We start from the raw sequence: 27,830 nt of genomic DNA on the forward strand, positions 1-27,830 counted from the left end.
TTTCATATTCTAAAAAAGAATATATTTCGGAGCCAGTAATAATCATATTTCAAACAAATAATCAATTAGTCAAAAGTATTTAAGATTTAGACGAGTGGAGTAGAGTGAAAATAAGTTACCATTTAAAAATATGTTTATTCTCAACTGCACCGCTGCTCTATATAAATTATATATTTATATAATGTATCAAATATATACTAAGTTATCTTCGTTAGGTATATCAAATTAAATAAAGTAACATCGTCTTGTTCGAAGTATAATTTTTTGTACCTAGCATAGTTGAAACTTGGAAAAATATTCTACTTTGGTATATAAAATTAAAAATGCCTACGTTGTTTAAAAAGAAATGAAAATCATAATGGTAAAAAATGGTAACGATATATCTTTTTGTGATGAAATACAATTTAAACTTTTCGAAAAAATTCAGTGATGAAGACACGTGATAAATAGATCGCCTTATATAGATATTACACGCGTTAATATTGTTTAACTATCAAATTATTACCAAACCCACATAAAAATATCATAATACGATATTCAGGGCCTTATTGTATTGCAAAAAAATATAATATTTCTCGTTGCATTTAACTTTGGGCCCGCCTTCGTGAAGAAACACGTAATAATATTATCTGTATACATATAACTATACGATGTCTGCGAGAGAGGAGTGAAAGAATAAAAACGGACATTCGCGGTATAAGGATTATTTCCGTTATTTATGGCGATGGCAGCTCTCACACGCGCCCACGCCGTATATATATATTATGTATAGAACCGACTAACGGTTGCTTAAGCCCCGACCAACACCATTAACAACTCGTATAATAAAAATAATAATAATAGTAATAATGATAACGATAAAGAAAGTTAAAGCTGCAGTATTCGTTTTCACCAAAACAGTAATGTTACCACAAATTATTTTATCCTTCGTTCGGTTCATAAAGGTTAATGAAAACCACAGTTCTTTTTTCTCCTTCCATCCCTCTTTCATTCGCTACCTCACCCAATCACTATCTCTCTGTCCTATGCCACCGACGTCGGGGTAGTAATCGAATTTTAAACTCCTCCGGGCAAAAGTTTTTTTTTTTTTTCTAGCTCGGGTTTTCTGATTAAATTCCCGCAGTTTTAATAACAATAAAATAAAATAAAATAAAAAATGAAAAAGTTGGGCATTTGTTTTTCATCTTTTTTGTGATTATTATTATTTTTTTTTTTTCATTGAAACCGTTCCCCGTAATCCGAGTTAGACTTCATTAATACACCACGCGTTGGATTACCATCGTTCTATAGCGTGCAACGGGGTCGAAGTGTTTCATCCTTTTCGGATTTTCTGAATAATTTTCCAAAGCGCATTATTGACTCTTCGGCGCGTAAAAAAAAAAAAAAAAATATTCGTTTATTGAAAAATAAAATATAAAACCCTCACACGCTTTATAACTGTTACGTCTAAATATAATAAGTATGCCATTATAAAATATGTATAACGATAATAGTAATAATTAATACCCACGTTGTCTGTCCATGTTGAAATGTGTGCGGAAACAGTGAGTACTTATTAATTTATTTTAACACTGTCGTTTGAACAATGTCACTGACCTCAATAAAAATGTTTGTTGTTTTAATGTAAGAAACTAATTATTTTAAAACGTATCGATAATATAATATGGTTCGAATTGTTTGAGAATATTTTATGAAACGTGAAAACATAAAATAAAATATTGAAATTGTTTTCAAACCACAATCATAGTTTATAGAATATTCGATAGTATATACTATAATTAAATATATAATAATATGTAATCGTTTGTGGCGCTGATTTTGCAGGTCAGTAAGCCCATTATCCACAAAAACAGGATACCTACACTATATGACTCAGTTACCTAGATTACTCAACACCCTATAAACATTATATTTAGATATTTTTAATGCTGATTGCGGCACACGACACCAAAATATTTTATACCATAATTCATAAGTTTCTATGTCGTATTTTTGCTTAATTATTTTAATTTGCGTGGGCGCAACAAATTCGCTTTTTCTGTGTATTGTGTTTTGTGAACACGCCCCTTGCATATATAAAAATAAAAATAAATGCATATTTTAATTATATTTTAATAGGTATGCAGTATTAAAAATATTTCACGACTAAACGGTTTTTCGAGTCGTTAGGCTAGTTTTTTGTGAAAGCAAAATTAAACATAAAATTATGTTTAAATATTTGTATTTCCTAAAAACCAAATTAAACTAATGCAATATTTTTTGTAATTATAAACATTTAATATTACCATCAATTAGTATAAAGTTGCACTTGAAAAATTCTAGGGAATTTTAGTTAAAGTCGTGATTTAATCATCAATTTTGTACGTGCATTAGGTGATTATGATGAATTTCAGAAAATATTCAGTTTTCTAACAAAAAAGTAGTATGCAATTCCTTGAAAATATTTAAATAAATAAAAAATGAGTATTGTATAAAACTTAAGACATTCAATGTTTTTTACATTTAAACAGCATTCTGATTATAATGTTACGATATCTAACTAACGAGTTTTTTACTGCGTTCCTAAAAAAAATTGCGATCATCGGCTATGATAATATGTACCTATTATATATTTTTATTCATCGCAGTTGATTTTGATTTGTAATAATATTATTATTTTAGCAGTGTGCATCACAAATTATTTTATTTCGTTTTCGTGTATATCTGCATTTTTGCGAGGTAATACAATGGTTTCAACTTAACAAAACATTGATGATTCATTTCAGGTGCTTAATGTATTTTTTAGGTGTTTTAACGCTATAATAATAAAATTAGACCAATGTTTTGGTGTTAACAATCGAGTTATTACGGACGTTTAGTTATTAGGTTAAAACCTAAGAAAAAGTAAATAGCAATCAGATACAACATGAACTACAAGATAAACGTTTTTCGGACGTCACTAAAATATCTAATCACTCTACAAATGATAATGTTCAGCATATTTGCGCCCATATTGGTATATTTAATAGTTAAAATATAGTATCTAATAAAAATGGGCCCAAATATGCTCAACTTTCACATTCTCTTAATAATTATTAAAAATATAAATCAAATTCGCAAAACAAAAAATCATTTGGGTTTGGTAATAAAACCATTCTGGTTGTAGGTATGGGTTATAATTGTTGATTTTTTAAGGGTTTTTAAAGGCGTTACGGGTTGGGGTTGAACTGGGTGCGAAACCCCATCGTTCCTAAATAATTTGGGATCCAAGTATAGTATCAAAATTCAATTTTATAATACAGCCGTTGGGAATTACCCGTTTCCGCCAAAATTTGAAATGACCGATTCCGCCATCGCCCGTTTCCGCCAATTTAAAAAAAGTTTCGATTCCCGTTTCCGCCAATTTACCTGCTATTCACTTATTCATAATTAATATAGACAACATTTTGTCATAGTTTTAATAAATATAATAATAAAGTAAAAATCACTTATTCATAATTAATATACACAATATTTTGTCATAGTTATATTATATTATAATAATTTTATCGGGGATCGTTCGTTTGTATCTAACATTGCCTTGTACTGTATCATATGAACGTAGTTTCAGTCAACTCAAATTAATTAAAACTTATTTTTACCAAAAATATGGAATATATTACAATAGCAGGTAAATTGGCGGAAACGGGAATCGAACCTTTTTTTAAATTGGCGGAAACGGGCGATGGCGGAATCGGTCATTTCAAATTTTGGCGGAAACGGTACATGCCCCAGCCGTTGACAGGATAAAGTCTCAGCAGATGTCTCACTGTATGCCGATAGGCGATAATGAACAAACGTTCAAATAAAAATAATAAAATATCGCTGCATATAATATCGTTGTTTGGTACATTTACTACGAGTCCCATTGAAATAATCTACAACTCTGCACATGCTATGCTATTTTAAGTTTATACTATATACTTATATATTACTTATATATATATATGTCACCGTTAATCTGACCTAACCTACTTAAACTTGATCGTTTTCGAAACAGACCTCTCCAGTGAAGGATCGTCCTTCATATCGAATTTCAAACGTTTTCGCAGAGTGGATATTACCTTATATTATTATTATAGTAGCTATATATGTATATAACATGATATTGACAGTGTTTCAAGCACACGCCAAATTTTAGATTCTGAGCGGAGCGATGAATGTATTGATTTTACCATGATGTGTGTTTTTATTTATTTATTTTTTTTGTGTCTGTCATCACGTTTTGGGGCAGTAAAAGAGCTTCGATTTTTGACTTCAGTAGGTACCTCGTTCGTTAGATCAGAAAGTGAATCTAGTTGGTACTTTGGGGGGTCAAAAGTGTAAATTTCTTAGTACTTTTTTAAATAATCGAGAAAAACAAACTAAAAATTAAGGGAAAAACGGGAAATTTTACGCACACTCATTTTTCGACAAAATCGATTTTGGTTTTTGATGTAACATTAAAACAAATCACCATAGATACATGACCAAATGTTTATGTAAGTATATTCTATTCACCATGCATTTTTCAAAAATGTTCGTCTTAAGTTGAACTATTCATAGATATTTGCAATTTTCGATCATTGTTAGCTTTCTTTTATAACTAAATAATCGATAAAAATTTGTTTGGTAGAAAAGCTTAAAAATTTAATACAAGGCTCTTAACATATTGTTACAATAGCAGTTGAAAAATAAAATAAATTCATAGTCACAATTTTTTTTTATAAGCATTAAAGGTTTGAATTTTGACAAAACACGTAAAAATCACAAAAATTCTCAAATTATTTAAAAATAGAAATTCATGTACAATTTTCTTTTTAAAGAAAATGAAATTGACAATGAAAATTTAATACAAGATTCCTTACAAGTTTGTCAATCTTTATCACAAAAAAATGTCCACCGGAAATTCAAATTAAATTTTTATGAGCATTTGAAATTTAAATTTTTAAAACATTGGATTTTCACTGGATTTCATATTTAGCAATTTTCTGCAAATACTTGAAATTTTCACTAAATGTTTATATAGAAATTTTCAAAATATTTAGATTTGTTTTGAGCTTTTTACTGACATTTTAATTTTTCAACTTTTTTAGTTTTTTTTTCTATAAATATCGATAAAAATTTATTTGTTGGGTAGAAAAGCTTAAAAATTAATACAAGGCTTCTAACTCATTACAACAATAGCATTTGAAAAATATTAAAAATACATAGACACGATTATTTTTTATAAGCATTTAAAGTTCAAATTTTGACTAAATAGTAAATACGTAAAAATTACGGCAAATTACAAATTATCTTTGATAGAAATTCATTAGTTTTTTTTTTTAAGACTAAGATTCGAAAATTAAATACAAGCTATCTACATATTGTAACAATTGCCGTTGAAAAATATTAAAAATACGTAGACAAATTTTGACTAAACATGTAAAGTATCTTAGATAGGGGATGATCAACCGGAGAAATTTAGGGGAACATTATCCAGAAGAGATAGGGGATTATTATCCGGAAAATTTAGGGGATGGTTATCTGGAAAATATAAAGGATGATAATCCGGATGATATAGGGGATGATTGTCCGAAAATTTTAAGGGATGATTATCTGGAAAATATAAGGGATGATTATTTGAAAAATTTAGTTTTTTTTTCTATAAATATCGATAAAAATTTATTTGTTGGGTAGAAAAGCTTGAAAATTTAGTACAAGTTTTCTAACACATTGTAACAATAGCAGTTAAAAAATATCATTATATATAATATTTTTTATAAGCATTTAAAGTTCAAATTTTGACTAAATACGTAAAAATTATGGCAATGTTCAAATTAACTTAGATAGAAATTCATAAAATTTTTTCTTTTTAGATCTTAGATTTTAATATTTAATACAAGGCTCCTAAACATATTTTTACAATAGCAGTTGATAAGTAAAAGAAATACATAGTCACAATTTCTTTTTATAAGCATTCAAACTTTGAATTTTGACAACATATTATTATGTAAAAATCACGAAAATTCGTAAATTATTTTGTGCTAGAAATTCATAAACAATTTTCCTTTTATATCTAAGATTTGAAAATTTTTATAATTTGTAATATATCCTAGACAGATAAACCGTTTCCGCTCAGAATCGTTTTTCGTATACAATGATATAATTTCATTGGATTCAAATTAATTTCCATCCATTACAGTAACCCACTTGTAACCTACTGTACAGCAGAGCGATATCCACGACTTATTCAATTTTCAATTTATTACTAACCTAACCTAACCCACTTGTAACCTACTGTAAGGCAGAGCGACATCCACGACTTACCGCTTTTTTTTTCTACACCCGCACAATTTATTTTACCTTTAGTTCAATTTGTCGTCGTTTGGCTCGCCGACTCCAAGTCCACGACTTTTTACGATGCCTGTTACCAGATATTATAAGGTACTGCTGTACGCATTTTATGTGTCTCAACCTCGTTTAACCTCTGGTTCATAATATTATCATAAAAATGGGCATACATCACGCGATTCACTAGGTTGCACACCATACGTAATAGTTTATCATATCATAAAAATAAATAAGACAATATTACCCACTCACACGGCGGCTGATTCTATTATTTTTGAAATTTATTATAATAATTATATTACGAGCCATGATATATACATTGTAGTATACCTATATCTAATATTATGCAAATAAAGCGATTCTCTATCAAGTATGTTCGCCACCAATATTGTCCATCAACTATGTATAACGGATAACTTGAATATCATATTTCAAATACCTTCCTAGGTGATTTTTGTTGGCTATTGTTGTAGGTATTTAACGAACGTGTTATTTTCTGTTATTGTTTAGCTATTTAGTACCACACCTACCTAATAATCAACTATTATACTTGAAAAACGTTTACAAATTAAAAAGATACATAAACGCTAATAATATATTCATATGGAAAAACAATTTTACCCTGGATTTTTATGTCTGTCGAAAATACGGATCGAAACATTTCGATGCTCGCAAAAAATATAACAATAATACTATCTTCAATAATCCTACTGCGTTTCGATTGAGAAAATAATAAGTTTAAAAACATAAAAAAATAAAAATAAAAATGACAACTTTCAAACGTCTCACGGTTCAAAGAACTCGACGATGCAGACCGCCTTTTTTGAATCTTATTTGTTCGTCATAGGAGAATTATTGCTCATTCGAATTTTTTAAATCTGGCGATTACTCTGCTCCAATATCGGATTACACGTGGCTCATTGGGTCTCGATATAGCAATATCTTGTTATTACTTTTGTTTAAAGTTGTCGTCGTCGTCGTTTTCGACCGATGTTATAAATAATAATGTGAAATATTGTTGATTTCCAGTCATCCGGAAGAGTGAATAGAATAACGCGAAGGGTTTGATATTGGCAAAAAATATAAAATAAATGTTTAAGATTAATACATATTATGTATCACAGACTTAATAATAATATAATATGTCAAACGTTAATCATTAATTCATCTAAAATCGTCAAATGTGGTGATTTGGGCAATTTTGAAGTTGTAAGTCACAAAAATTCAAATATTTTTTGTTAATTTGAATGATAGTTTCAAGAGACACTTTGAATTTTAGTTGTTTTAGTTCTATACGAATATAGGTAGCAAAATTAAATACAACAATACGAAAACTGTAACGTAAAGAATGGAACCAACGGAAAAATATTTCTCAATATATTATAATTTTTTAAGTTTCAAGTTTCATACTATGTTGGTTAGCTACAATGCCTTTCCGTTATTTGCAGTAACTAATGTTCCATACTACATTGTCATTATTGTAGTGATCACTATCACTGTGTATGGCGATTTTTCATATAATATAAATAGACAGCCAATGTATAACATAATACCAGAAACATTTTGATTGAAATCTAGAAACAGTTTTCTAAACATAAGTAAGGTATTAGGAGGAAAAGTATTCCAGGAAAGAGTAATAAAGCGACGGAGTAAGAAAATAGGGGAAAAGTAACGAGAATAACTCCGTAGCAATAACGAATCAAAAGAAGAATTACATGAAATCAAAACTATCCCGAGGAACTTTTGGAGAACAATTAACCGAATTAAGTTGAATGCGGATGAACAAAAAAAAATTGAATCAAATATATAGGTATTGTCAGAGGATTACAAGTGTGAATTAGAAAGAGTACAAGAAGATAATCACAAACATATGAATCCCTTGACTTAAAGGGAACGTGTAACAAAGTGGATGAGATTAATTACAGTGCTATAAAATTGACAAGTTACTGGACGGATAAAATATAAATGCATTAAACATTTTTTTTAAATATCAGACACAAAATAATATTTCTTTATTTTAAATGATATCCTGTCATGATCTTCTTATTTTTATTACCTACTGTAATTTTTTCTCCGACGTGCATAATAATAATTATAATTCATCGCCATATTATCATCGATTATCCAACTGTTCTTACATATTATATTATCCACATTATCTCTTATCCAATCGGGTGTGTACCATGGTAGGTCATATAAACACTTAGATTTTATTTTATAACCATCGGTGGTTCCAATACGGTGTTGAAAATCCCATCGTACCGGAGCCGAATGATACTACATTAAGTTTATAAACTGATGCAATATAAAACAAATAAACGTATACGCGACGGTATGGGAAAAAAACAAATATTAGTTATTAAATATTTAGAAATTAAATCACGCTATCAAAAAACATGCAATCTATTTGTTATAATGCGCTAAAGATAGTTCAGTTTTAAAATTTTAAATACCAATTAAAAATATTATAATTGAAATATATCATACGTAATATCAATTAAAAGAAACGGTTTAAGCTATTCCGAGTAAAAACTAAAAATTCTTTAATTTCTGCAGGTCTCATAAGTTTGAACCGGCGCATTCGAATCGACAGAATTCGAAAGGGACAAATCGGCATACAAAAATTTACCCATTTTATAAAATAATATACAATTACAGTGTTTAACTACACCATTTCATAAAATTAACATTTCATTTTAGAACAATAAATAATTTAATATATATAATCATTAAACCACACCATTTATACAAATGGCAGTCCTCAGTCTGTAAAAGCGGAAAAGAAAATATGCATATGGCGTATAGATATGTACCTATACTATTAACCAATTAATCAATTATTAACCAGGACGCAACTCGTACTTGTCGCGAAAACATTGCGGACGCAACTCAGATGTGTTGTGCAAAAACCACGGACGCAACTCGGATATCGCTAAGTATATTTTCGTATTTTGGGACGCAATTCGTATGCAGCCGTTTGAACAACAACTAATCTTGTAATTCGTTCATATCTGCACCAATGAGATATTGCTTTGTTGTTTAGGAAAAAATGACTATTACCTGCTGCTGCATGCTGGCTTTAAAATACTTCTCACCCACTTTGTACTCTTTACAAAAATAAAAAGTAAAATAATTATGACAACATACCACGAATTAAAATGTTGAACTCCCATTTTGACAAACTTAATTCGACTATCGGCTGCTTCATCCTTGTATAGTTCATCACACGGAATTTCAAAACCAATTGATGAAAATTTAAAATATATGCAGGAAATGATGGTGCGTTGTGTGACGGCGACCTCGTTCGTTTCTTTTGACCCTCCCTCAACCCGAGGTGTATGATGGTTAGTTATTACAAAAAGACGGCGTATAGTTATTCCGACACGTTTGGTGCATGGAGAGAACGATGAAAAATAAATAAAAACACTACGGAAATCGTTTGTTTACGACCGTGTCTGTACACGAGATTGTATAGTCTTACTGCGTTTATTTGAGCAAAACGTGAAAACTTCGCAAATAATAAGACGTTTCCACACGATGTGAATAAAAATATGATATTGGTCGCACACTGACGGCAAATGTGATCATCCCGCACAGGTCTTTTTTATTTTGATCTCTCGCTTTGATTTAAAAAAACCCGATCTTTATTCGTTCCCTGCCAATATTACATAATCTCTCCACAGACGTGTTTCACGACACGCAATTAGATGACACTCATTTACTACACATGACATATTAAAATATCACTAATTTGAATGTAAAACTTGTTTGTTATTTTTAATCCGCGTCCTCATTGTATGTCACAAGATTTATACGATATTATATTAAAATCAATATTATACTGTCATAAGACATAACTATTTTAATTAATTGATGGCACATCATCACTAAAAAGCGAAACATGTGACTGTGTGAAAGATACATAACCCAGAATAATGAGCTAATAATATTCAATAATAACATCATTAATAATGTGGTAATGATAATTTTTTTTATGGTGGTATCTCATTTTGACATAATATTTTATTTACCTGTAAACTGATTCATCGCCATGTAGTACTGACTATTGGCAGAAATCGTATGTTTACGGTAATCTATTGTAGTAGATACACGACGAGAGTGTTTGGCCTGACTGCAGTATTCATTTGTACAAAAACTACGTGAACGATGCGAATAAAAGTATAATAACGCGCGCTGCACGCTGTGGAAACACTATTCGTTTCAACGCATGACACATGTGCATTTACTATTTTATTTAGTATCGTCAAGTTCTGCAAACACAGCACGTCGTTATTACAATGTGTACGATTGTGTATTGCCTCCGGTGAAAGACTAGATTTTTCGAACGCTTTGTTTTATCATCAGAACAGCTCGCCAACCCGTCAGTCGAGACGTTTTTAGAAAGAAAATATGACGGTTAATATTACCATCGAACTGCTTTATTTTATCATAATAACGCCGCGATATAAAATTGGCATTATTAGCCATAGTTAAACATAATATGCATACAAATGATTTGAATATATACCGCCGAACGTTATAAGATATTAAATTATTACCTTTAGCCAGCGGACTGTTAAGTGCCTTTGAAATAATCGAGTAAATAACACCATTGCCAGTAGACGGTATAATATTTAATAAGTATTATAACTATAGCAACTGCAATTAACTGGTACCTCGTGGCTCGTACCTATATAACTTATTTAAAAGTTACAACACTAAATTATACTTGTTTGAACATTTATATGTATATTAACGTATATATTGGGACTATATAGGAATTTGAAATAAATTATTTCAGTGAGCATTCAATTAAATTAGCATTTGCACACATTTTAATGAAAAGAACAGCACGAGTGCTAGTCATCTTGTGTGTAAAGTACGACGGCCGGCACGAAACTTGAATTTAATAAAAAAAATATATTAAGCTCTATTTCATTGAACTTCCTAATATAAACTCAATTACGGTGAAATTACTATCACTATTGTATTACGGTGTGCTTAATGGTTAATTTTGTAACAGTTTAAGACGGAAAATAACGTCCATAATACTTGTATAATATTATATACATAATACATATCTCATATTATAGTTATAACTCGAGTAAGATTCCGGACGTTAAATTATTATAAGTATCCCACGTATTCATACTGCGTATCGCTTAAATAACAATATAATTATTTTGAATAGTTTTTTCGGATCACTTGACGAAAGTATGACATCTAGGACGCTGTTTATATACGGCGCATAATACAATTCCTGTGTTTTCCTGCCCGAAATATCCCATTCACCTCCTTCCGAGTATCTGCCTTTTTTAGTTATACACGATCGGCGCCCCCTCTTCCCTCTGCACAAGCGTATGTCAAAAATTTTAACACCTCTGAAATTTTAACGATGAAACATGGATTCGTTTACCGAATTCTATACCGAAAAAATTTAACAATTTAATATCCAGACACCATCGCGAGTATCGTTATTATTATTATTATTATTTTTATTTTGATACAAATCGATTAGAACCCGTTATTTGTACACACATGCATGATGATAATTTGTAAAAATTTGAAAATGTGCTCAAACCATAGTTGTAAAGTAGCCCTCGTCATCAACTGGAATTTGTTTTGTTTGTCACATTACAATGATATCATTTTTCACTATCCACTCGGTATTACACCTTGTCGAGTCGTGTCTTGCTGGGTCGTGTCGTATTGTGTTATTATCAAGTTGATAATATTATTAAAATAATTAGCACATGTACGACGCAATGATTATCATCATTTATCAAAATGTTATTAATGCAGCGAGTCGAATAGGCAATACAAATGAAAGGCTTTGCCGGACGGCACTCATCCTTTATTGTCGACTGTTGTGGTTGTTGTGGTTGTTGTGACATTCACTAATATGACTTTTGATTATATTGTATTATAATAATTGTACCGTTGATAATTTTGGCTACGGGCCTTCGTTTTTAAAATATACAAACCAACAACGACCGTCTATTTAATTAATGAAATGCGTTAATGTTCGTGTGGTTATATTTTGCTGCGCACTGCAAGGTGGACGAAATTGTTTTCGAAGCGGTTGGGGCTATAATTCGTGACGAAAAATACAAATAATTACTAAACCAACCAATAACCAATAACAGGCTATTTTAATAAAACATTTTTTTATTCGGTGACTGCAGGTTTCAAAAAAAATTACGTTGCCTTTTAAATTTTATATTTTTAAAGCTCAACATTGTATGATAATACTTATTAACTTCAAAAAGTATTATAAAATTATCATTTATGTACAGTGATCATTCACTATAAGTATGCTCCCATATCCACCATATTTTCATCAAGTGTCCCGTGGTGATACAAACTTGCACTTGTTAAGTGAAAAACATCGTTAAAAAAACACACTCCTGTAGAAATAAATAAAGTACTAGAACTGAAAAAACTTGAAAATATGGTAACTTAGTATATTGACCAAAATATTAAGAATCATCTTTTAAATAATTTTTTTAATGAAGAAAAAAGTGCTTGGCAAATCACAATGCTGATTCGATATTATGAACAAAAACAGTAATATTTCGATAGACATCATTTGTTTCATTTAACTTTATAACATAAAATTATAATATATTATAAACTTCTTTATTTTGTAAGAACAAAATTTGAATAGATTTTTTCTAAGGAACTAAGATTACAGTCCCTTTGAATTTTAAAAACATTTTTAAATCGTATTATAGTTTTCTTTGTTTCTACGCGTTCTAATACATAATAAATATAAAATTAATTATTCTAAAACAGCATTTTTTTTCTCCAATAAATCAGTTTAAGAAGGAGAGAAAATTGTGTGGGGTTTCTTCTTTTTATAAAGAATAATAATCTAGAATGAGTTTTTACTTCTTATATTGATATCAAATAGGAATCTATATGGTTCTCGATTATTTCCTACATTTCATACATATTATATCTAAACAAATAAATGTTACATATCAAATACTAACCTTTGTCGACAAAGTTTTTTTTCTCATTCGGGAATTCGATCACAGCACACGTATATGTAATAACAGATGTATATTTTAATCCCTCTCCCACCCTCGACGGCTATCGAAACTAACGATATCGACGCGTGCGTGTACAATACGTCTTTGGACCTCACAGTGGGTGGGTGGTGTGCAAATCGCTCTGTAGAAAGCACGCGCTTACACACACACACACCTATGTGGGTATAAGTATATATATATATGTATGTATTATTATATATATTATTGACTCGTGTTCACCTCGAAAAAGGTTTGCAATTATGAATCACACGCCCAGGGTTATTTATTTTTATTCTCTTTCTTTCTCCGCTCAGTAGCGCGGTCGTCTAATCTTTCAAATAAATAAGATTGTCGTTGTTAATATATTATGTATTGTATACATATAGTTTCAGGGTGGACGCACGGGTGACCGGCAAAAGTCATCATTTTGTACCGTGAACTGTCATTTTAGTATATTTATATATATACATATATATTATATGTATAAAGAGATCAGTTTTTTTAGTTTTAGTTCCAAAAGTGTTGTGCTAAAAAACATCATCTAACCGGCATGGAAAAAAATAGGTAAATAACACGAAGCCTGACGCGTATAAGTCTTATCTCTTGAACCACACTAGACAAACTGACCCTTAGATAATATATTATGGATGGAGCTACAGGCTTATTATTTTGATACCGATAATAACGACGAGTCTCTGATTTATGTGTTCGATATGCGCATGCACGATCCATTTCGTCGCATAATCATCCATAGATCGTACCCAAGGTCAAAATATAACAATATAAAATGAGGATAAATAGGCGACGAATTATATTGCGCATGTACATATCGAACATATAATTCAAAAATTCGTCGCTATAATTGGCAACATTTTAAATATTAATATTATACGCTGTGGATCCATCCATATAGTACAATATTATCTAAGGTCTAGCCTGATTCACGCTCAAATGCGCATTAGTGCTTAAACGATATATTATTGTCCTTAATGATAATATCAATAACAATAACCTCCAATCTCGGTGAACAACCACTAGTCATCGTTTTAAATATGTACGGTTTTTACATGTGCATTGTGCATCGTTATTACACATATATCGATGTGATCTGTATAGGTCATAATATGTTTCATCATTGGCATCGTTGTATATACTTTTTATTTTCAAAATATTGACAATATATGAATGGAAAGTGCGCGAAACGGAAGTTAATTTATTTTAGTGGTATTGAAACCACGGTCGGGCTGCGTTTGTTCCAAATTGTTGATTCTGAGTGGAGTAAGGAATGTATTGGTTTTACAATGATGTGTATTTCTTTTGCTTCTGTTAACACTTTTTCTCCCTCTAAACTTGCTCAAAAGTACCAAGTGTAGCATTTTTCCTGAAATGTAATGTTCTTGAGCTGGTACTTTGGAGAAGTCATATTTTGATTTTCGAAACGTCACTCGAAATAAAAGCGATTAAAAGAGAAAAAACGTACGAAACCAGAAATATTGCTTCAAATGAAAAATGACAATTGATCTTTTTTGTTGAATTTTAGATTTTGTTCCTTACGGTTTAAAGCTTGGAAAATTTTAGCCATTTTTGAGCTATTTATAGACACTTTAATTTTGGAAGTTTTTTGTTGTAATTCGGTTAAAAACCTTCGTAAAAACTTGAAAATTGGGTTGTTTGCTTATATTAGACATGGTGAAATTTTCAAAACATTTGAGCGACTTTTTAAATCTAAGATTTGAACATTTTTAATAATCTATAATATATCCTAGACTGATAAACCGTATCCGCTTAGAATCGTTTTTCGTATACAATGATATAATTTCATTGGATTCAAATTTAATTCTATCCATTACAGTAACCCACTTGTAACCCACTTTTAAGGCAGAGCGATATCCACGACTTATCCAATTTTCAATTTCAATCCTTCTTAAGCCTCAAGTGTGCAGCTCTCTGGGTTTCATATTTTCGACCATCTCTACGTCAAAAGTATAATATTATTATAATATAATGTTTATCACCGAAAATAACGGCACTAACAAAGTACTCACGTAACTATGCATTATATTGTTTTTATAATAATAATGTACACACGGCGTGCTCATATACTCATATATTATGTACGCACAACCGACTCCGTTGCTTAGCTTTGTTACCCTCTTGAGAAATTTTTTATTACTAAACGACGTCTCGCGGTATCTGAGCTCAGGCGTATACAATAAAGAGCTGGCAACCAGTGTTGAAACGAACCTAAAATTACCTACGAGCGTCCTAAAATGTTACCGGAAGTGACCACTACTAACGTCATCGAACCCGTCTATAGGTATATTAATTTCTGTGATTGTCCCTCTCAATACGACACTATTGTTATCTCATCGGGATTTAATAACAATCGCTTTCGTCACCCCAAAGTTCTGCTGATAATCATTGTTCGGTTACCGTGTTTCAAACCGATGTATCTATGAAATAGCGTATTGTCGTCCACACAAATCATATTATATCTTTTTTTTTCCGATTTGGAACCGACAGCAGAGATAAGGGTCTGTTTGCACAATACTACTCCTCAGCTGCCACCGTTTTTAAACGAAAAACATTAAAAACATTTAAACACAATACTTTACAAACGAATATACACGGCGCAAGTAATTAACATCAGAAATCTTCTGCGCTTTTTCACCTAATACTAAACAATATAGTTAATAATTATAACATCAGTCCCGTTTGTCGACGATATGTCACACGCACCCGCCGGCCTGGAATCCCGTTCTGCTGATTTCTTGGTTCATATTTGTGATGACTTGTTTATTTTTTTGATACCTGCAAAAATTATCGATGGCATAGAGCACAAATATGCTAAAGGTGACAAATGTTGGTGAAACGATTTACGTTCATTGTCAATATTTTCCACAAACATTTTGCACATTTTTATGAGTAAGAAATTCATATTTTCTCCACTAGAGGTCAGTTTAGTTTGCAATTAGTATGGGCAGTGTAGACTTTATAAATTTGATCTTTTATAAAATTAACAAAATGTCAGTTACCGAATTTGTGTGCTGTGTCATCGTTATCAAGAACGTTATATTATAAAGAGGAATTGTATGAGGTGATATAAACTAAGTATTAAATTAAATAATCTTTGATTTTCAATTTCTAATAGAAAAATTATTTAGTTGGATCATCTGAGAGAGGTAAAATTTGAAAATTCCCAGTATTTTTCAAAATCATCGATAAAAAAATTTTTTTTGACCAATAAATCAATTTTGTTTTTTTGTTTATGTTGACTAACTCTTGTAGCTGTGTACATGATTTTTTTTTTACCGAATATTTTCAAAAAGAGTTTTGAGCTATTCTTGGCGTAAAAATGTTCAATTCGTATTACTTATTTGTTTTTTAATTATTGTTGATAAACAATTTTTTTCGGTAAAAAAAACATGAGAACTTATATCATCGCAGTAAAATACAATGTGAACTTAAAATAATATACAAAAAATTTAAATTAAAAAAAAAACTATAATAAAAGATTGATCGTTTTTGATTAAAATAAATAATATAATGTTACAGGTCTTGCAAATACTTTATTTTCCTACTTATTCGTTCAACGTGTTTTAATAATGATTAATAATTCGATTATTGTTTGAAATATTGTATTTAAAAAAAATTCAAAAGACGAGCAAAATAAATATTAAATTGTAATTAAAAAGCGACGCAACTCGGCAATCTGATCGGATAATTGGTTTAAAAAATATATATACATATTAAAAAAAGGTTGTTTAGGGAAACGAACCTGGTATGGAGGACATAATCCCTTAAACCCATCATATAGCGTAATATTATATAATAATGTATTATTCTCGTAGTTAATTATCGCATTCGCTGTTATCTTTCGCTTGTACTTATGTAAATAGAGGCACCCGTGTCACGTTCATTTGTTTGTTAAACGTGGCAACGGGTCGGATTTATATCCGATTTACTATTAGGCGGCCAAATATTATTTTAAGGTCTCGCGAGGTCGAGTTTTCCCACCACGCGTCCGTTTGCTTTGCGAATTATCGCCATCGTCACCGTCGTCACAATATACCTGTTCAGTAATAACCAGTCAAGCATGGTGCAAGATTATAATTTATAATATAATAATATTATTATTATTGTTCAACGATTTGTGGCGATGAGTGAATAGTCAGTGGTTATTGTGCGGATGACATTCAATTGTGCAGGGACATTTTAATTATAACTCAATTGCGCCCACATGAATGTTTATGGGATAAAAATAAATTATTTTCAACTGTATTGTGGTCATAGCTTTACACTCAAATCAACCCAAATCCTCAACAATCAAATAATCACAACATATACAACCCAACTGATTTTTGTATCGCAAAACATCCGTCGATATCAACCAAAACCTTAACATTTTTTTAATCATCAGTAAATTATTTGACAATTATTTAAAGATTTGAATTAGACAAGAATTATTATAAAATCAATTATATTTAAATACATATTTATTAATATATTTAGGTGCATGTAATGACCTGAATACAAATATTTTCAATTTTATTATTTATTTTTATATCGTGAGCTACATTATTTTTATGTCACATGCGAGAAGTGTGCACATATCGTAAATATTTATACATGGCATCTGATCACATTTCAATTTTTCTAATTTTTTTATTATTATTGTTATTATTCCTAATAAATAAATGTTTGTATTAACCTATATAGCTTATTTTATCATCATCTGTACAATATTCCTGAAGCCGTATATACAATGATGAAGATGGACGTCGACTTAACAAAAAAGTCGATCATGCCTTGTAGTCATAATCTAGTTATGATTTTTTTTGTTTTACAAAAGTGTAACACTTTGTTCCAATTACATTAGACTTTAGTTTTTTTTATTGCATGTAAATAATTAACATTTAAATTCCTCAAAAGTGCATTCGATAATCGAAGTCTTACGTGACCACTGGCCATTAAAATTTCTTCATCTTTCGAATAAAAAAAAGTACCATTGTACGTACGCCGCCTCATTAATATAATAATATTCGTCTTCCCTCTTCTCACGACCACCATTACCTCATCTCGTCCACATAATAAATATTATAAACGGAATTAAATTGAATCATATATATATATATATATATATATGTATATTATACGTAGGTATATTTAACAATGTTTGTCTTCTGCAGTGGCGTACCTAAACATGGGGCAACTGTTGGCCACGATGGGCCGGTGTGAGGAAGCGGAATCCGTGCTGAAGTTATGCGGTTCGCTGGATGGTTCGCATTCCAAAGACCCTGTGAACCACGAGACCAGCAGGGTTTCTGCACTTGTAACGTTGGGCAAACTGCACGCCGACCGGGGCAGGTACTCGGACGCGGTGCAGGCTTACAAACACGCAGTCGCTATACTACCGCCGTACTACAACTCTCGGGTGAGCATTGTTAAGAATATTATTACTGTTATTGCATTGAAATTGTCAATGTAAAAGTCGACAAAAAATAAATAAATAGGTAAAAATTTAACTAAAACAAAAAATGTCTGAATCTCGAGCATCGAAATGATATTGTTACGCGAAAACAACTAGAAACTGTACACATCGTTTAGGAAAGCATGATGTTAGACGTATGGCAAAATAAACGAGCAAAAAATAATCGAAAATCGTCCAAAAACGGTCGGGAATCCGACAAAATTGAATCTTTTAGATACGCTTTCGTAATAAAGACCGAGATACTTGAAACAAAAAAGACCTATGTAATAATATCATTATAGGCGCGTGGGGTAAAAATACTAAAAAATTAACACGTGACTTCGACTAATCTTGGGTTGAGTGTTTTCGTGGTTTTTTTATCGTACTATTTATTTATTCAACGCGCCCTTTTTGCCTTTCACCCTTCGTGTTAGCGTTAATAATTAACACAACGTTTTAGTCGTCGTCATCGTCTACTGACCCTTTGTTTTCACCCTTGTTCGGTGGTGGGTGTTTTGTATTGTTTTTTTTGTCGTCCGTTATGATTTCCCGCCATCAAACGATTCGGTAAAACAAAACGCCACCACATATACTCCACCCGTTCCTTTCCTATGACACGGTATGTGCAAGTTCCGTTTCATGCTCAAAATCATATAATACGACTTTGGTCTAAAAACAAAGTACAAAAGTACCACACTGAATTTTTTATACGAATTTTCTGTACACGTGCATGCATTTTTAGGTATCATGTTGTATTATAGTATTATGTACACTGTTTCACAAAAAATTAACACGCGTGACACTGTAAAGAAAGGAAAAAATATACAAATCAAAAGTTCTCGTCGTTCCCATCGTTGTACACAATATTTAGTCTCTCTTCAGGTGTAGTGAATGATCTATAAACATAAAAATCTTACGTTGTATTTTACGTTTAATTTCATTGCTTATTGCTTGGATCGTAAATTGTTCGATATATGATTATACATAATATTATAATAATTATGGTGACACGGCGTCTTGTATAGTCAATTTCACTACACGGCTATCGCACTGCCCGTTTTGTAGTGTCTACTAACTGTCTATAGTTAGTCGTCATAGGGAATTTTCATTTTTTTTTTCCTGTTGTCAAGAAATAAATTGATTATTTTTTATTTAGCAAAGATTATACAAGCTCATGATAAGTAGACGCGCGCAGTACGAGAAAATGTTATACATTTAATAGGATTTAATTTTGTAACAAGGCACGACATCGACTACTAGGCTTTATCCGAATGGCGGGGATTACCCAGGAAAGTTTGAACATAAGCTCGCACTAATATCACGGGTGGATTAAAACAATAAATTTCGTGGGAAATAATAAAAGTGATTACAAAAGTACACAACTTCCTAGCATACCTATAGGCGAGTTCTCTAGAGAAATAAACCATTTATGTTGTATGAAAGTAAAAATCAAAAGGCGGAGGATGCAAAATGTTTTCGTGTTTTACATGTACGGTTCACTTTTCGGAAATCGTTTGATCATTTATTTTAAAACATGATTAGAGAATTCGCAGAATGTACGACATAAGAGCGATATCTATATATACATAGAAGTAATATTATATTGTTTGATCAATACATTAATTAGTTTAGTATTATATATTTAGTGACAAAGGCAACCAACAACAAAGTTCACCGAATTTAAGTCAATCTAGATGCGAAATATGGTTGCGTAAACTTATATCGGGTTAGCTTAACTTACAAGTCCAAAATGCCTAACCGCGTCGGAGAGAACAATGGGTGATATCACGTATATTCTTCTTACTCTGCGACAGACCGGATGTAACTTTGCGGTGATCCCCGGAAAATTTCAAATATATATGTATACGTGGTACTAATTTATTAGCGATCCTACGACAGCAACGCAATACTTTAATTGCAAGCCAAAACCACAAATGTCGATCATTCGGGAAAGATTTAATTAAAAGATATCGAATTGGAGACGGAAACGTTTTAAGTTTGATAAATAATCTTTCGTGCAGAACTCGACCGAATAGTCGCGATATAATATTATCTAATACGTCGCGTGTGTAATATAAACGAATATAAGTTTAAATCCACTCTGGCTACACAATATATAGGCACAGTAGGGTAGTATATTACGGAGCCATTTTTTTTTTTTTTTTTTTTTTTTGATAATTACTACGATAAAAAGTAATAAAATAATAACGTTACGTTAAATAATTGTTATTATAATATGTACTGTATGATAACTGTTATTGAATTATAAAGTGAGTGGAAAATAAAATACCCGACAAGCTGACATCAACGGTTGAAGAGGAGCATACGCAATGTTTATTTAATTAATTCATTAATTCATTAATATCATAAAATACCCACTGGATGATTATTGTAATTTACAAACCGTATAGGCTGTGGATTAAAAATAAAATTAATATACTATAGAAAAAAAAAAACTATATACCAAATTTTATATAATTATATAACCGAGTAAAATGTATCTTGGTAATATGACAACCATGTTACTGTAGAGGTGTTGATTTTTAATAACAAAATATGCATGGGTATATTATTTATTTTAATTTTTTAATTTTTTAAATTTTTTAAATTTTTTTTTTTATTATCATTCAACAAATTGACAAATACATATCACAGATTCGATTAACCTCTCTCCTTTAAGCTAGGCTTGTGATGAAGAGAGGGAGTTATTGTAGTTATAAAATTTAATAGATATATGATTAATATATGAGAATTAATATATGAGATATTAATGTTCAACGATAAACCACGAGCAATTCAATCGCTGCGATAATAACTTGTGTTGGATATAATATTTTGGGATATTATTTCTACATACCTAGTTTTGACATTTGTAAAACGCAAAGATCTTGAATGAAAAAAACTAACCAATATCTACTAAATTTTATAAAAAATTCTTGAACATAATATTTATACATTCCTATTAAACCTAATCGTTCAACTATGTCATTTTGAATATTTTTAAAGTAAAAATAAATTATTTGTCTCAAAGATTTTTCAATCACAATTATAACTTTTCTCGTTTATTGAATTTTACACACTAATATAATATAATATAAATTAAAATATACTATTCAGGGTATTACGAGGTTTTGTTCTCAATAACAGTCGTCATCAATCAAGTAAGTATATACTAGGTAGTTATTTACACCAAGACACCTGTTGTCGGATTTCATTCCGTCAAAAGAAAAATAATAATAATAAACGTGTGGATTCATAAAAAAAAAAATGTTTATGAAACAATCGAACTACTCAGTCTAAATAATAATATTCATCTACACCCACACCACCATCATCTTATTTTTCTCCTAGTCGGCACGGATATTCTGAGTCTACGATATAATTGTTCCGGACGTTTTTCTCACCCTTTTCGATCAGAAACTAGGACCTTGATGAACCACGGTGCCGGTTCGGTACTTAGAAAACAAAAATGTTGATTTCCGGCTCTTTGAAATTATAAAAAAAAAAACCAAAACATCGGTCTCTGTTCCTTTTTTGGTTTTTAAAAAACTCTTAGTTTAGGTTCCGATTTTTTTTTATTCTTAAAAAATGAAAACTTCGTTACCTGTTTTGATAGCTTACATAGTAAGACAATTTTGATTCATTTTGATTCCGTTTCGATTTTTTAAACATTATAATACATTATTAGTATTGTCAATAAGTTTCAATTATGGCGATTCCATAGCAAAACAAGGTTTCTGGTACCTTATTACCTAAGGAGAAGGCTGAAAAGGTAAAAAATTTACTCATCATCGCCACTTAATGCACAACTCTGTTTAAACTAACTAAATAAGAAATCAGAATATCATTCTTATAAAACCTTTACATATTGAAAGTATTGATTTTGGTGAAGTTTAGATTTTCAAATAAATTTAAATAATGGTTCCTGTGAGGTTCCGGTCTTAATATTGATTTAAATAAAGGTTTCGGTTGAGTTCCGGTTCTCAATATCCAAAAGTTCGCAGATCCAAAACCAATTATTCTTTTCGCCAAGGTTAGATTAGGTTAGGCTAGTTTCCGATATGAACATATTATTGTGGAACAGACGAAATATATTCAAATATAAAGGGATGATGAGCACTCATGCATTTCCCTTATAATTTATTGCGATATAAAGCCATCTTGAAATTTTATTATAATTTTCGTTCGCAGGTACTGTTCAGTTTATATGGCGACGCGTTAGCGCAACTCAACAGACATAGAGAAGCCGAAATGTGGCACAAGGCGGCACTAGAAGTCGGGCCCGACCATGTTCCGGCGCACTTGAGTTACGGAAAATGGCTCGCAAAAAACGTGAGTTGAGGGTTTTTAACTAGTATAATGACAATACACGAGTAATATATAAATATATATTATATTGTCCCATTATTATGTAGGGTAATATATGGTATTATGTGTCGACATTTTTGTCTCGGAGAAATCGCCGTGACGAAGTGGTGTTGCTTTAAATTTTTTAAATTTTATTATCGATTGGATCACTTATAGTAATGTTATATTGTTATTATTAATCGTGAATGAGTGAGCAGAAATTCGGTTTTAGTCGGACGACAAATAATTTTAACGTTTCGTTTGCCATGTTATTTTCAGTAATTTTTTATAAAGTGAAAATATATATTTCATGATATGAATATAGGTATTAATATATCAAATTATCCTTATTATAAATATAAAATTTAAAAATTAAACATTATTACATGATTAAGGTACCCTACACAAATAAGTATAGGTAATATAAATGTTTGGGTGAAAAGATTTCAAATTATAGTAGGCCCATCATTCTACACTCTACTTGAGATACCCTACCCATTGATCCGTCGCGTCGGATTGAATTATATATAAATCTGAAATCGTATAAAAAATATTTGATGTCCTAATACATAATTATTATATTTATATATTATATTGGTAACACCGTAAAAACCTAACGTTACTACTTACGTTGTAAAAATAATAATTTCAGAGTGAAATGGCAAGGAGTCATACATATTTACAACAATACAAAATTATTTGAAAAATTTAATGTCTACTTTAATATGATCAAAATATATTTTATATATTTTGCAATTGGTTGTAACTTTTTAACAATATTAATATCTTTATCAGATGTAATAACTGAAGCTCGGATTGAGCTAAATAAGAAAGAAAACCCGTCCGGAGAATTGCGTGAGTAACTCCGTCAAAAAAAAAACAATATTTCGTTAAATATAATTCGTCACTGTCACGATAAAAGCGACAAAAAGTCGGGCTAAAAATTAAAATGATATGGTTAAACACCTCTTCTTATTATTATCCAACTAAATAGGTACATGATAAAAACTATAAATTACATTTTTACCTTTTTGTGAAATTTGACCACGTTTCGCACCGTGTTCTTAAATCTAATGAGTATACCTATGTATAATTATCAACACAAAAACAAAAACAAAACAAAAAAGTCATTATATAATTTTACCCGCGTCACACGCAATGGCGATTGTATTATAGATAATTTAATGCAAACATAATACCCTACATCACGATGAATACTAAGTCCAATAGGCACAAACTTTTCTCCTTTGCGACAAAAAGCAATTGTAATATAATGCAACAAATGATAACCAAATATTGTAAGATGACGACGGAACGTAATTCGTTGGTTTATTGTTTTTTTTTTATTTTAATTATATTCTTCTTTACTGAATACTCAACATTAACAAAGGTTAATGGTTAATAAGTATAAAAGTTATTTTTAACTCAACTTGTAACTTTATGCATAAAGAGTTACTTTTTTCTATCTTAATTTGTTGGGATATTTTCTTTGTTCTCACAGTGTAACTAGTAAGTTAATTACTGGGTCACGTTATGGTTTTTCCAATATGAATCACAGATTAAAAATAGAATTGTTTTGCGAAATTGTTGTTGTTTTTTTTAAATAATCATAATAATCTTAAATTGTGTTATTGATTATAGTTACACAGAGTGATCCATTGGAGTGGGTACACTAATTATCTCGAAAAGCATTAACTTTTTTTTTTTAAATTCTACGTTTATGTTTTTCTAAAACCATATAATATTTTAATTTATTTCCATCTATATATTTATTGGTGAAACCACTATCATTAGGTACCTATAAACAATTTATTCTTAAGTATTAATATAGGTCATTAACAACATTAACTATTACAATTATAATATAAAGTATTAAATTATACTCTAGTACCTACTAACGAATAATATTTTTAAATTGTTACAATATAACTAATATTGTTAATCTTAGTTATATATAATTATATCAAAATTTGAACTTAAAATAACTATAAAAAAAAAATTGTTAATACAGTTTTTAGTTTCTTTCTTTTTTGGCAGAATTAACTACTTACGTGGAACCTTGTTTTACATTTTCAATCTTTATCTATAAAACTTAAATATTTAATAAATGTTTAACAATCAAAGAGTTTGTAAATATTTCAATCAAATAAATGTTTTCAAAATTTGAACCTATTATTACATGGTTATAGAAAAAAAAAAGTTCCTTTATATTTTTAATATTTTCCAACTGCTATTATTTCAACTTATAATATTGTATTAAATTCAAAAATTGACCTATTCAATGCACCAATCAGATTCACTTTCCAACCACCAAAAAGGTACTGAAGTTTAAAATCGAAGCATTATTTTGACAACTTGGTGTACACAGAGACACACAAAATAAACTAAATAAAAAAGCACACATCATCATAAAATCAATACGTTAATCGCTCTGATCAGAATCTAAAAAAATAAATAAACAAAAATATTCTCACCATCGTGAAATAAATATATTAATCACGCCGCTCGGAATCTAAAAATATAATAAATATATCAATATAGGTATGGTACTTTTTAAATATTACAATATAACATATACATGTACAATTAATATTATTGAGATAATTTTTTTTACGTTATATAACAAAATATAACAATAATTTTGGTGAACGGACTTTAAATTCTTAAATTGGATCTATATTCTATATGTTAAACTTCTTTTGATTACCATTTATTGTATATGTACTGTTATCAAATGTATTTATCAGGCTTCGCGTAAATTTAGTATTGTGTATTTATCAGCTTAGAAAAATTAATAATAACTGATTTTAAACTAAAATAATTAACTTTTTTTTTCGATAAAGAAATTAAAATTACTTAAAAATTAACTTTTTTTTTTAGATTAATTCAACGTAACGATCTGAAAAAAAAAAGTTAACTTAGCCAGGCTTAAACAAACTTTGCATAATCTTATTTTAATCATGACTGTAAATATTTTCATACCTATGATGTTTAAAAATCATTATTATTATTATTATTATTATTTATTAAAAGTTCACTGGTTTTCATCTTACTTCCTATAGTTGGTGATTTTGAAAGATACACGTTTTTGCACGGCAGTTTAAAGTACTTTTGTTTGTAGTTTTTTAGATCACTGTTTCTTGTACATATTTATATTCAAATGACAATACATAATTGTATTTCCGTGTTCAGCAACAAAAGTACTTTTCTAAACATTTTGCTGATTCACAGCAGCGTTGAACAATTGTCATTTTTTTTTTAATTTACATCAACCCATAATTTAAAGTTTAAACGAACGACGCTGTGCTGGTCTTCTCCTTTGAAAACATATTAGATAGAAACTTCCAAATAAGATTTTATTATACTAACACAAATTAATCGGCATCCTGCGCATATCGAATGATGATTTCACAAACTGTGATTTAGTGTAAGATAGTTTAATATGTCGGCCATCGTATGTTACTTGAAAAAGTACCCAAAAATTATAAAATATTATTATAACATATAATATTATTCAAGCAAGTATATCATCGTTACACAAATTTATCAAATTTATAATAATCATATTAATTTGTGCGACGACTTCGGGTTGTTGAATTATTGTATACTCACACACCTATGGCTGAAATGCATTTTAAAATATCCCATTAAATGTTTAAGACGTCCGTTTCCGTTAAGTGGGTGAGCGAGTGTGTGTGTGTGTGTGTGTGTGTGTGTGTTTGCGATAAATATAATATAATAATATATAAAACAAATAAATCGTCACGGGACGACGATTTAATCTATTCTGTGACGATAACACGTCTTGACATTACGCAGCGTGGCCGTTTCGATTTTACGTATATTGTGTTGGTACATATTATATGATTCGTTTGCACACACAATGCACATAATATAATATTATTTTTATCATTATTATACGCATGGTAGGTTTATATAAAATGCTTATACATATACAGTGCATAACCTTCTTCTGGCACGGAAACGTTATTGCATTACTCCGAACACCACCCATCACCGCAGACATAATATAAGTGAATTAAATTATACGGAGTGATCTGTGGTTAAAAATCCGACGATTTTTTTCCATTTCCCCCCTTTTTTTTAACAAACTTCAGTCGAAAAACGATAACAAACCTTTTTACTGGTCGTTATTTTTCTCTCTGGGATCAGTCGTTTCAAATTTCTCTGTCATATAAATTATATTTTAATGGTAATTAATTTAATAATAATGTAATACAGATATAAGTTGTTATATTTATTTTTATTAATATTCGAAATTGTATTATAGAACTTTATAATTTTTGATGCTACCAAATCTGCATTACATCCCGATAGTAAATCATACCAGGGATGTATAAGCATATGCTTACATTTAAAGTGTTATTTTTTGAATTCTGTTCACGTTTTAACTGATTACAAAATGAACAAATATTATATTATAGTTCACACCTCTATATTATAATTTATTGTAGTTGTTATTTTGAATATCCAACATTTGTGACGCTAAATTTCATTGCTTATACTGTTTACAACTTATATTATATTGTCAACGTGATAATAGTTAAAAATATTTTTACACGTCAAAAATACCATACAGAAAATGTTTAAACTTCCATGTGTAAAACGAAACTCATACATGAACC

At 30.0% G+C, this 27,830-nt stretch overlaps 1 protein-coding gene across 2 annotated transcripts in view; it reads left to right on the plus strand.

The window, feature by feature from the left end:
- The window catches only part of LOC107172986 (protein O-mannosyl-transferase Tmtc1-like), a 306,219-nt gene that overhangs the window by 264,342 nt on the left and 14,047 nt on the right, over positions 1–27,830 (plus strand). For both annotated transcript variants that reach the window (XM_089225406.1, XM_089225407.1), the window contains 2 exons: positions 18,557–18,801; positions 23,029–23,169. In XM_089225406.1, coding sequence (XP_089081532.1) covers positions 18,557–18,801; positions 23,029–23,169 — 386 coding nt within the window. The remainder of the gene's footprint in view (positions 1–18,556; positions 18,802–23,028; positions 23,170–27,830) is intronic.

This window comes from Diuraphis noxia, unplaced genomic scaffold, assembly GCF_037042655.1.
Source record: "Diuraphis noxia isolate RWA-SAM2 unplaced genomic scaffold, SU_Dnox_SAM2 contig0004, whole genome shotgun sequence".
Taxonomy (NCBI): Eukaryota; Metazoa; Arthropoda; class Insecta; order Hemiptera; family Aphididae; genus Diuraphis; species Diuraphis noxia.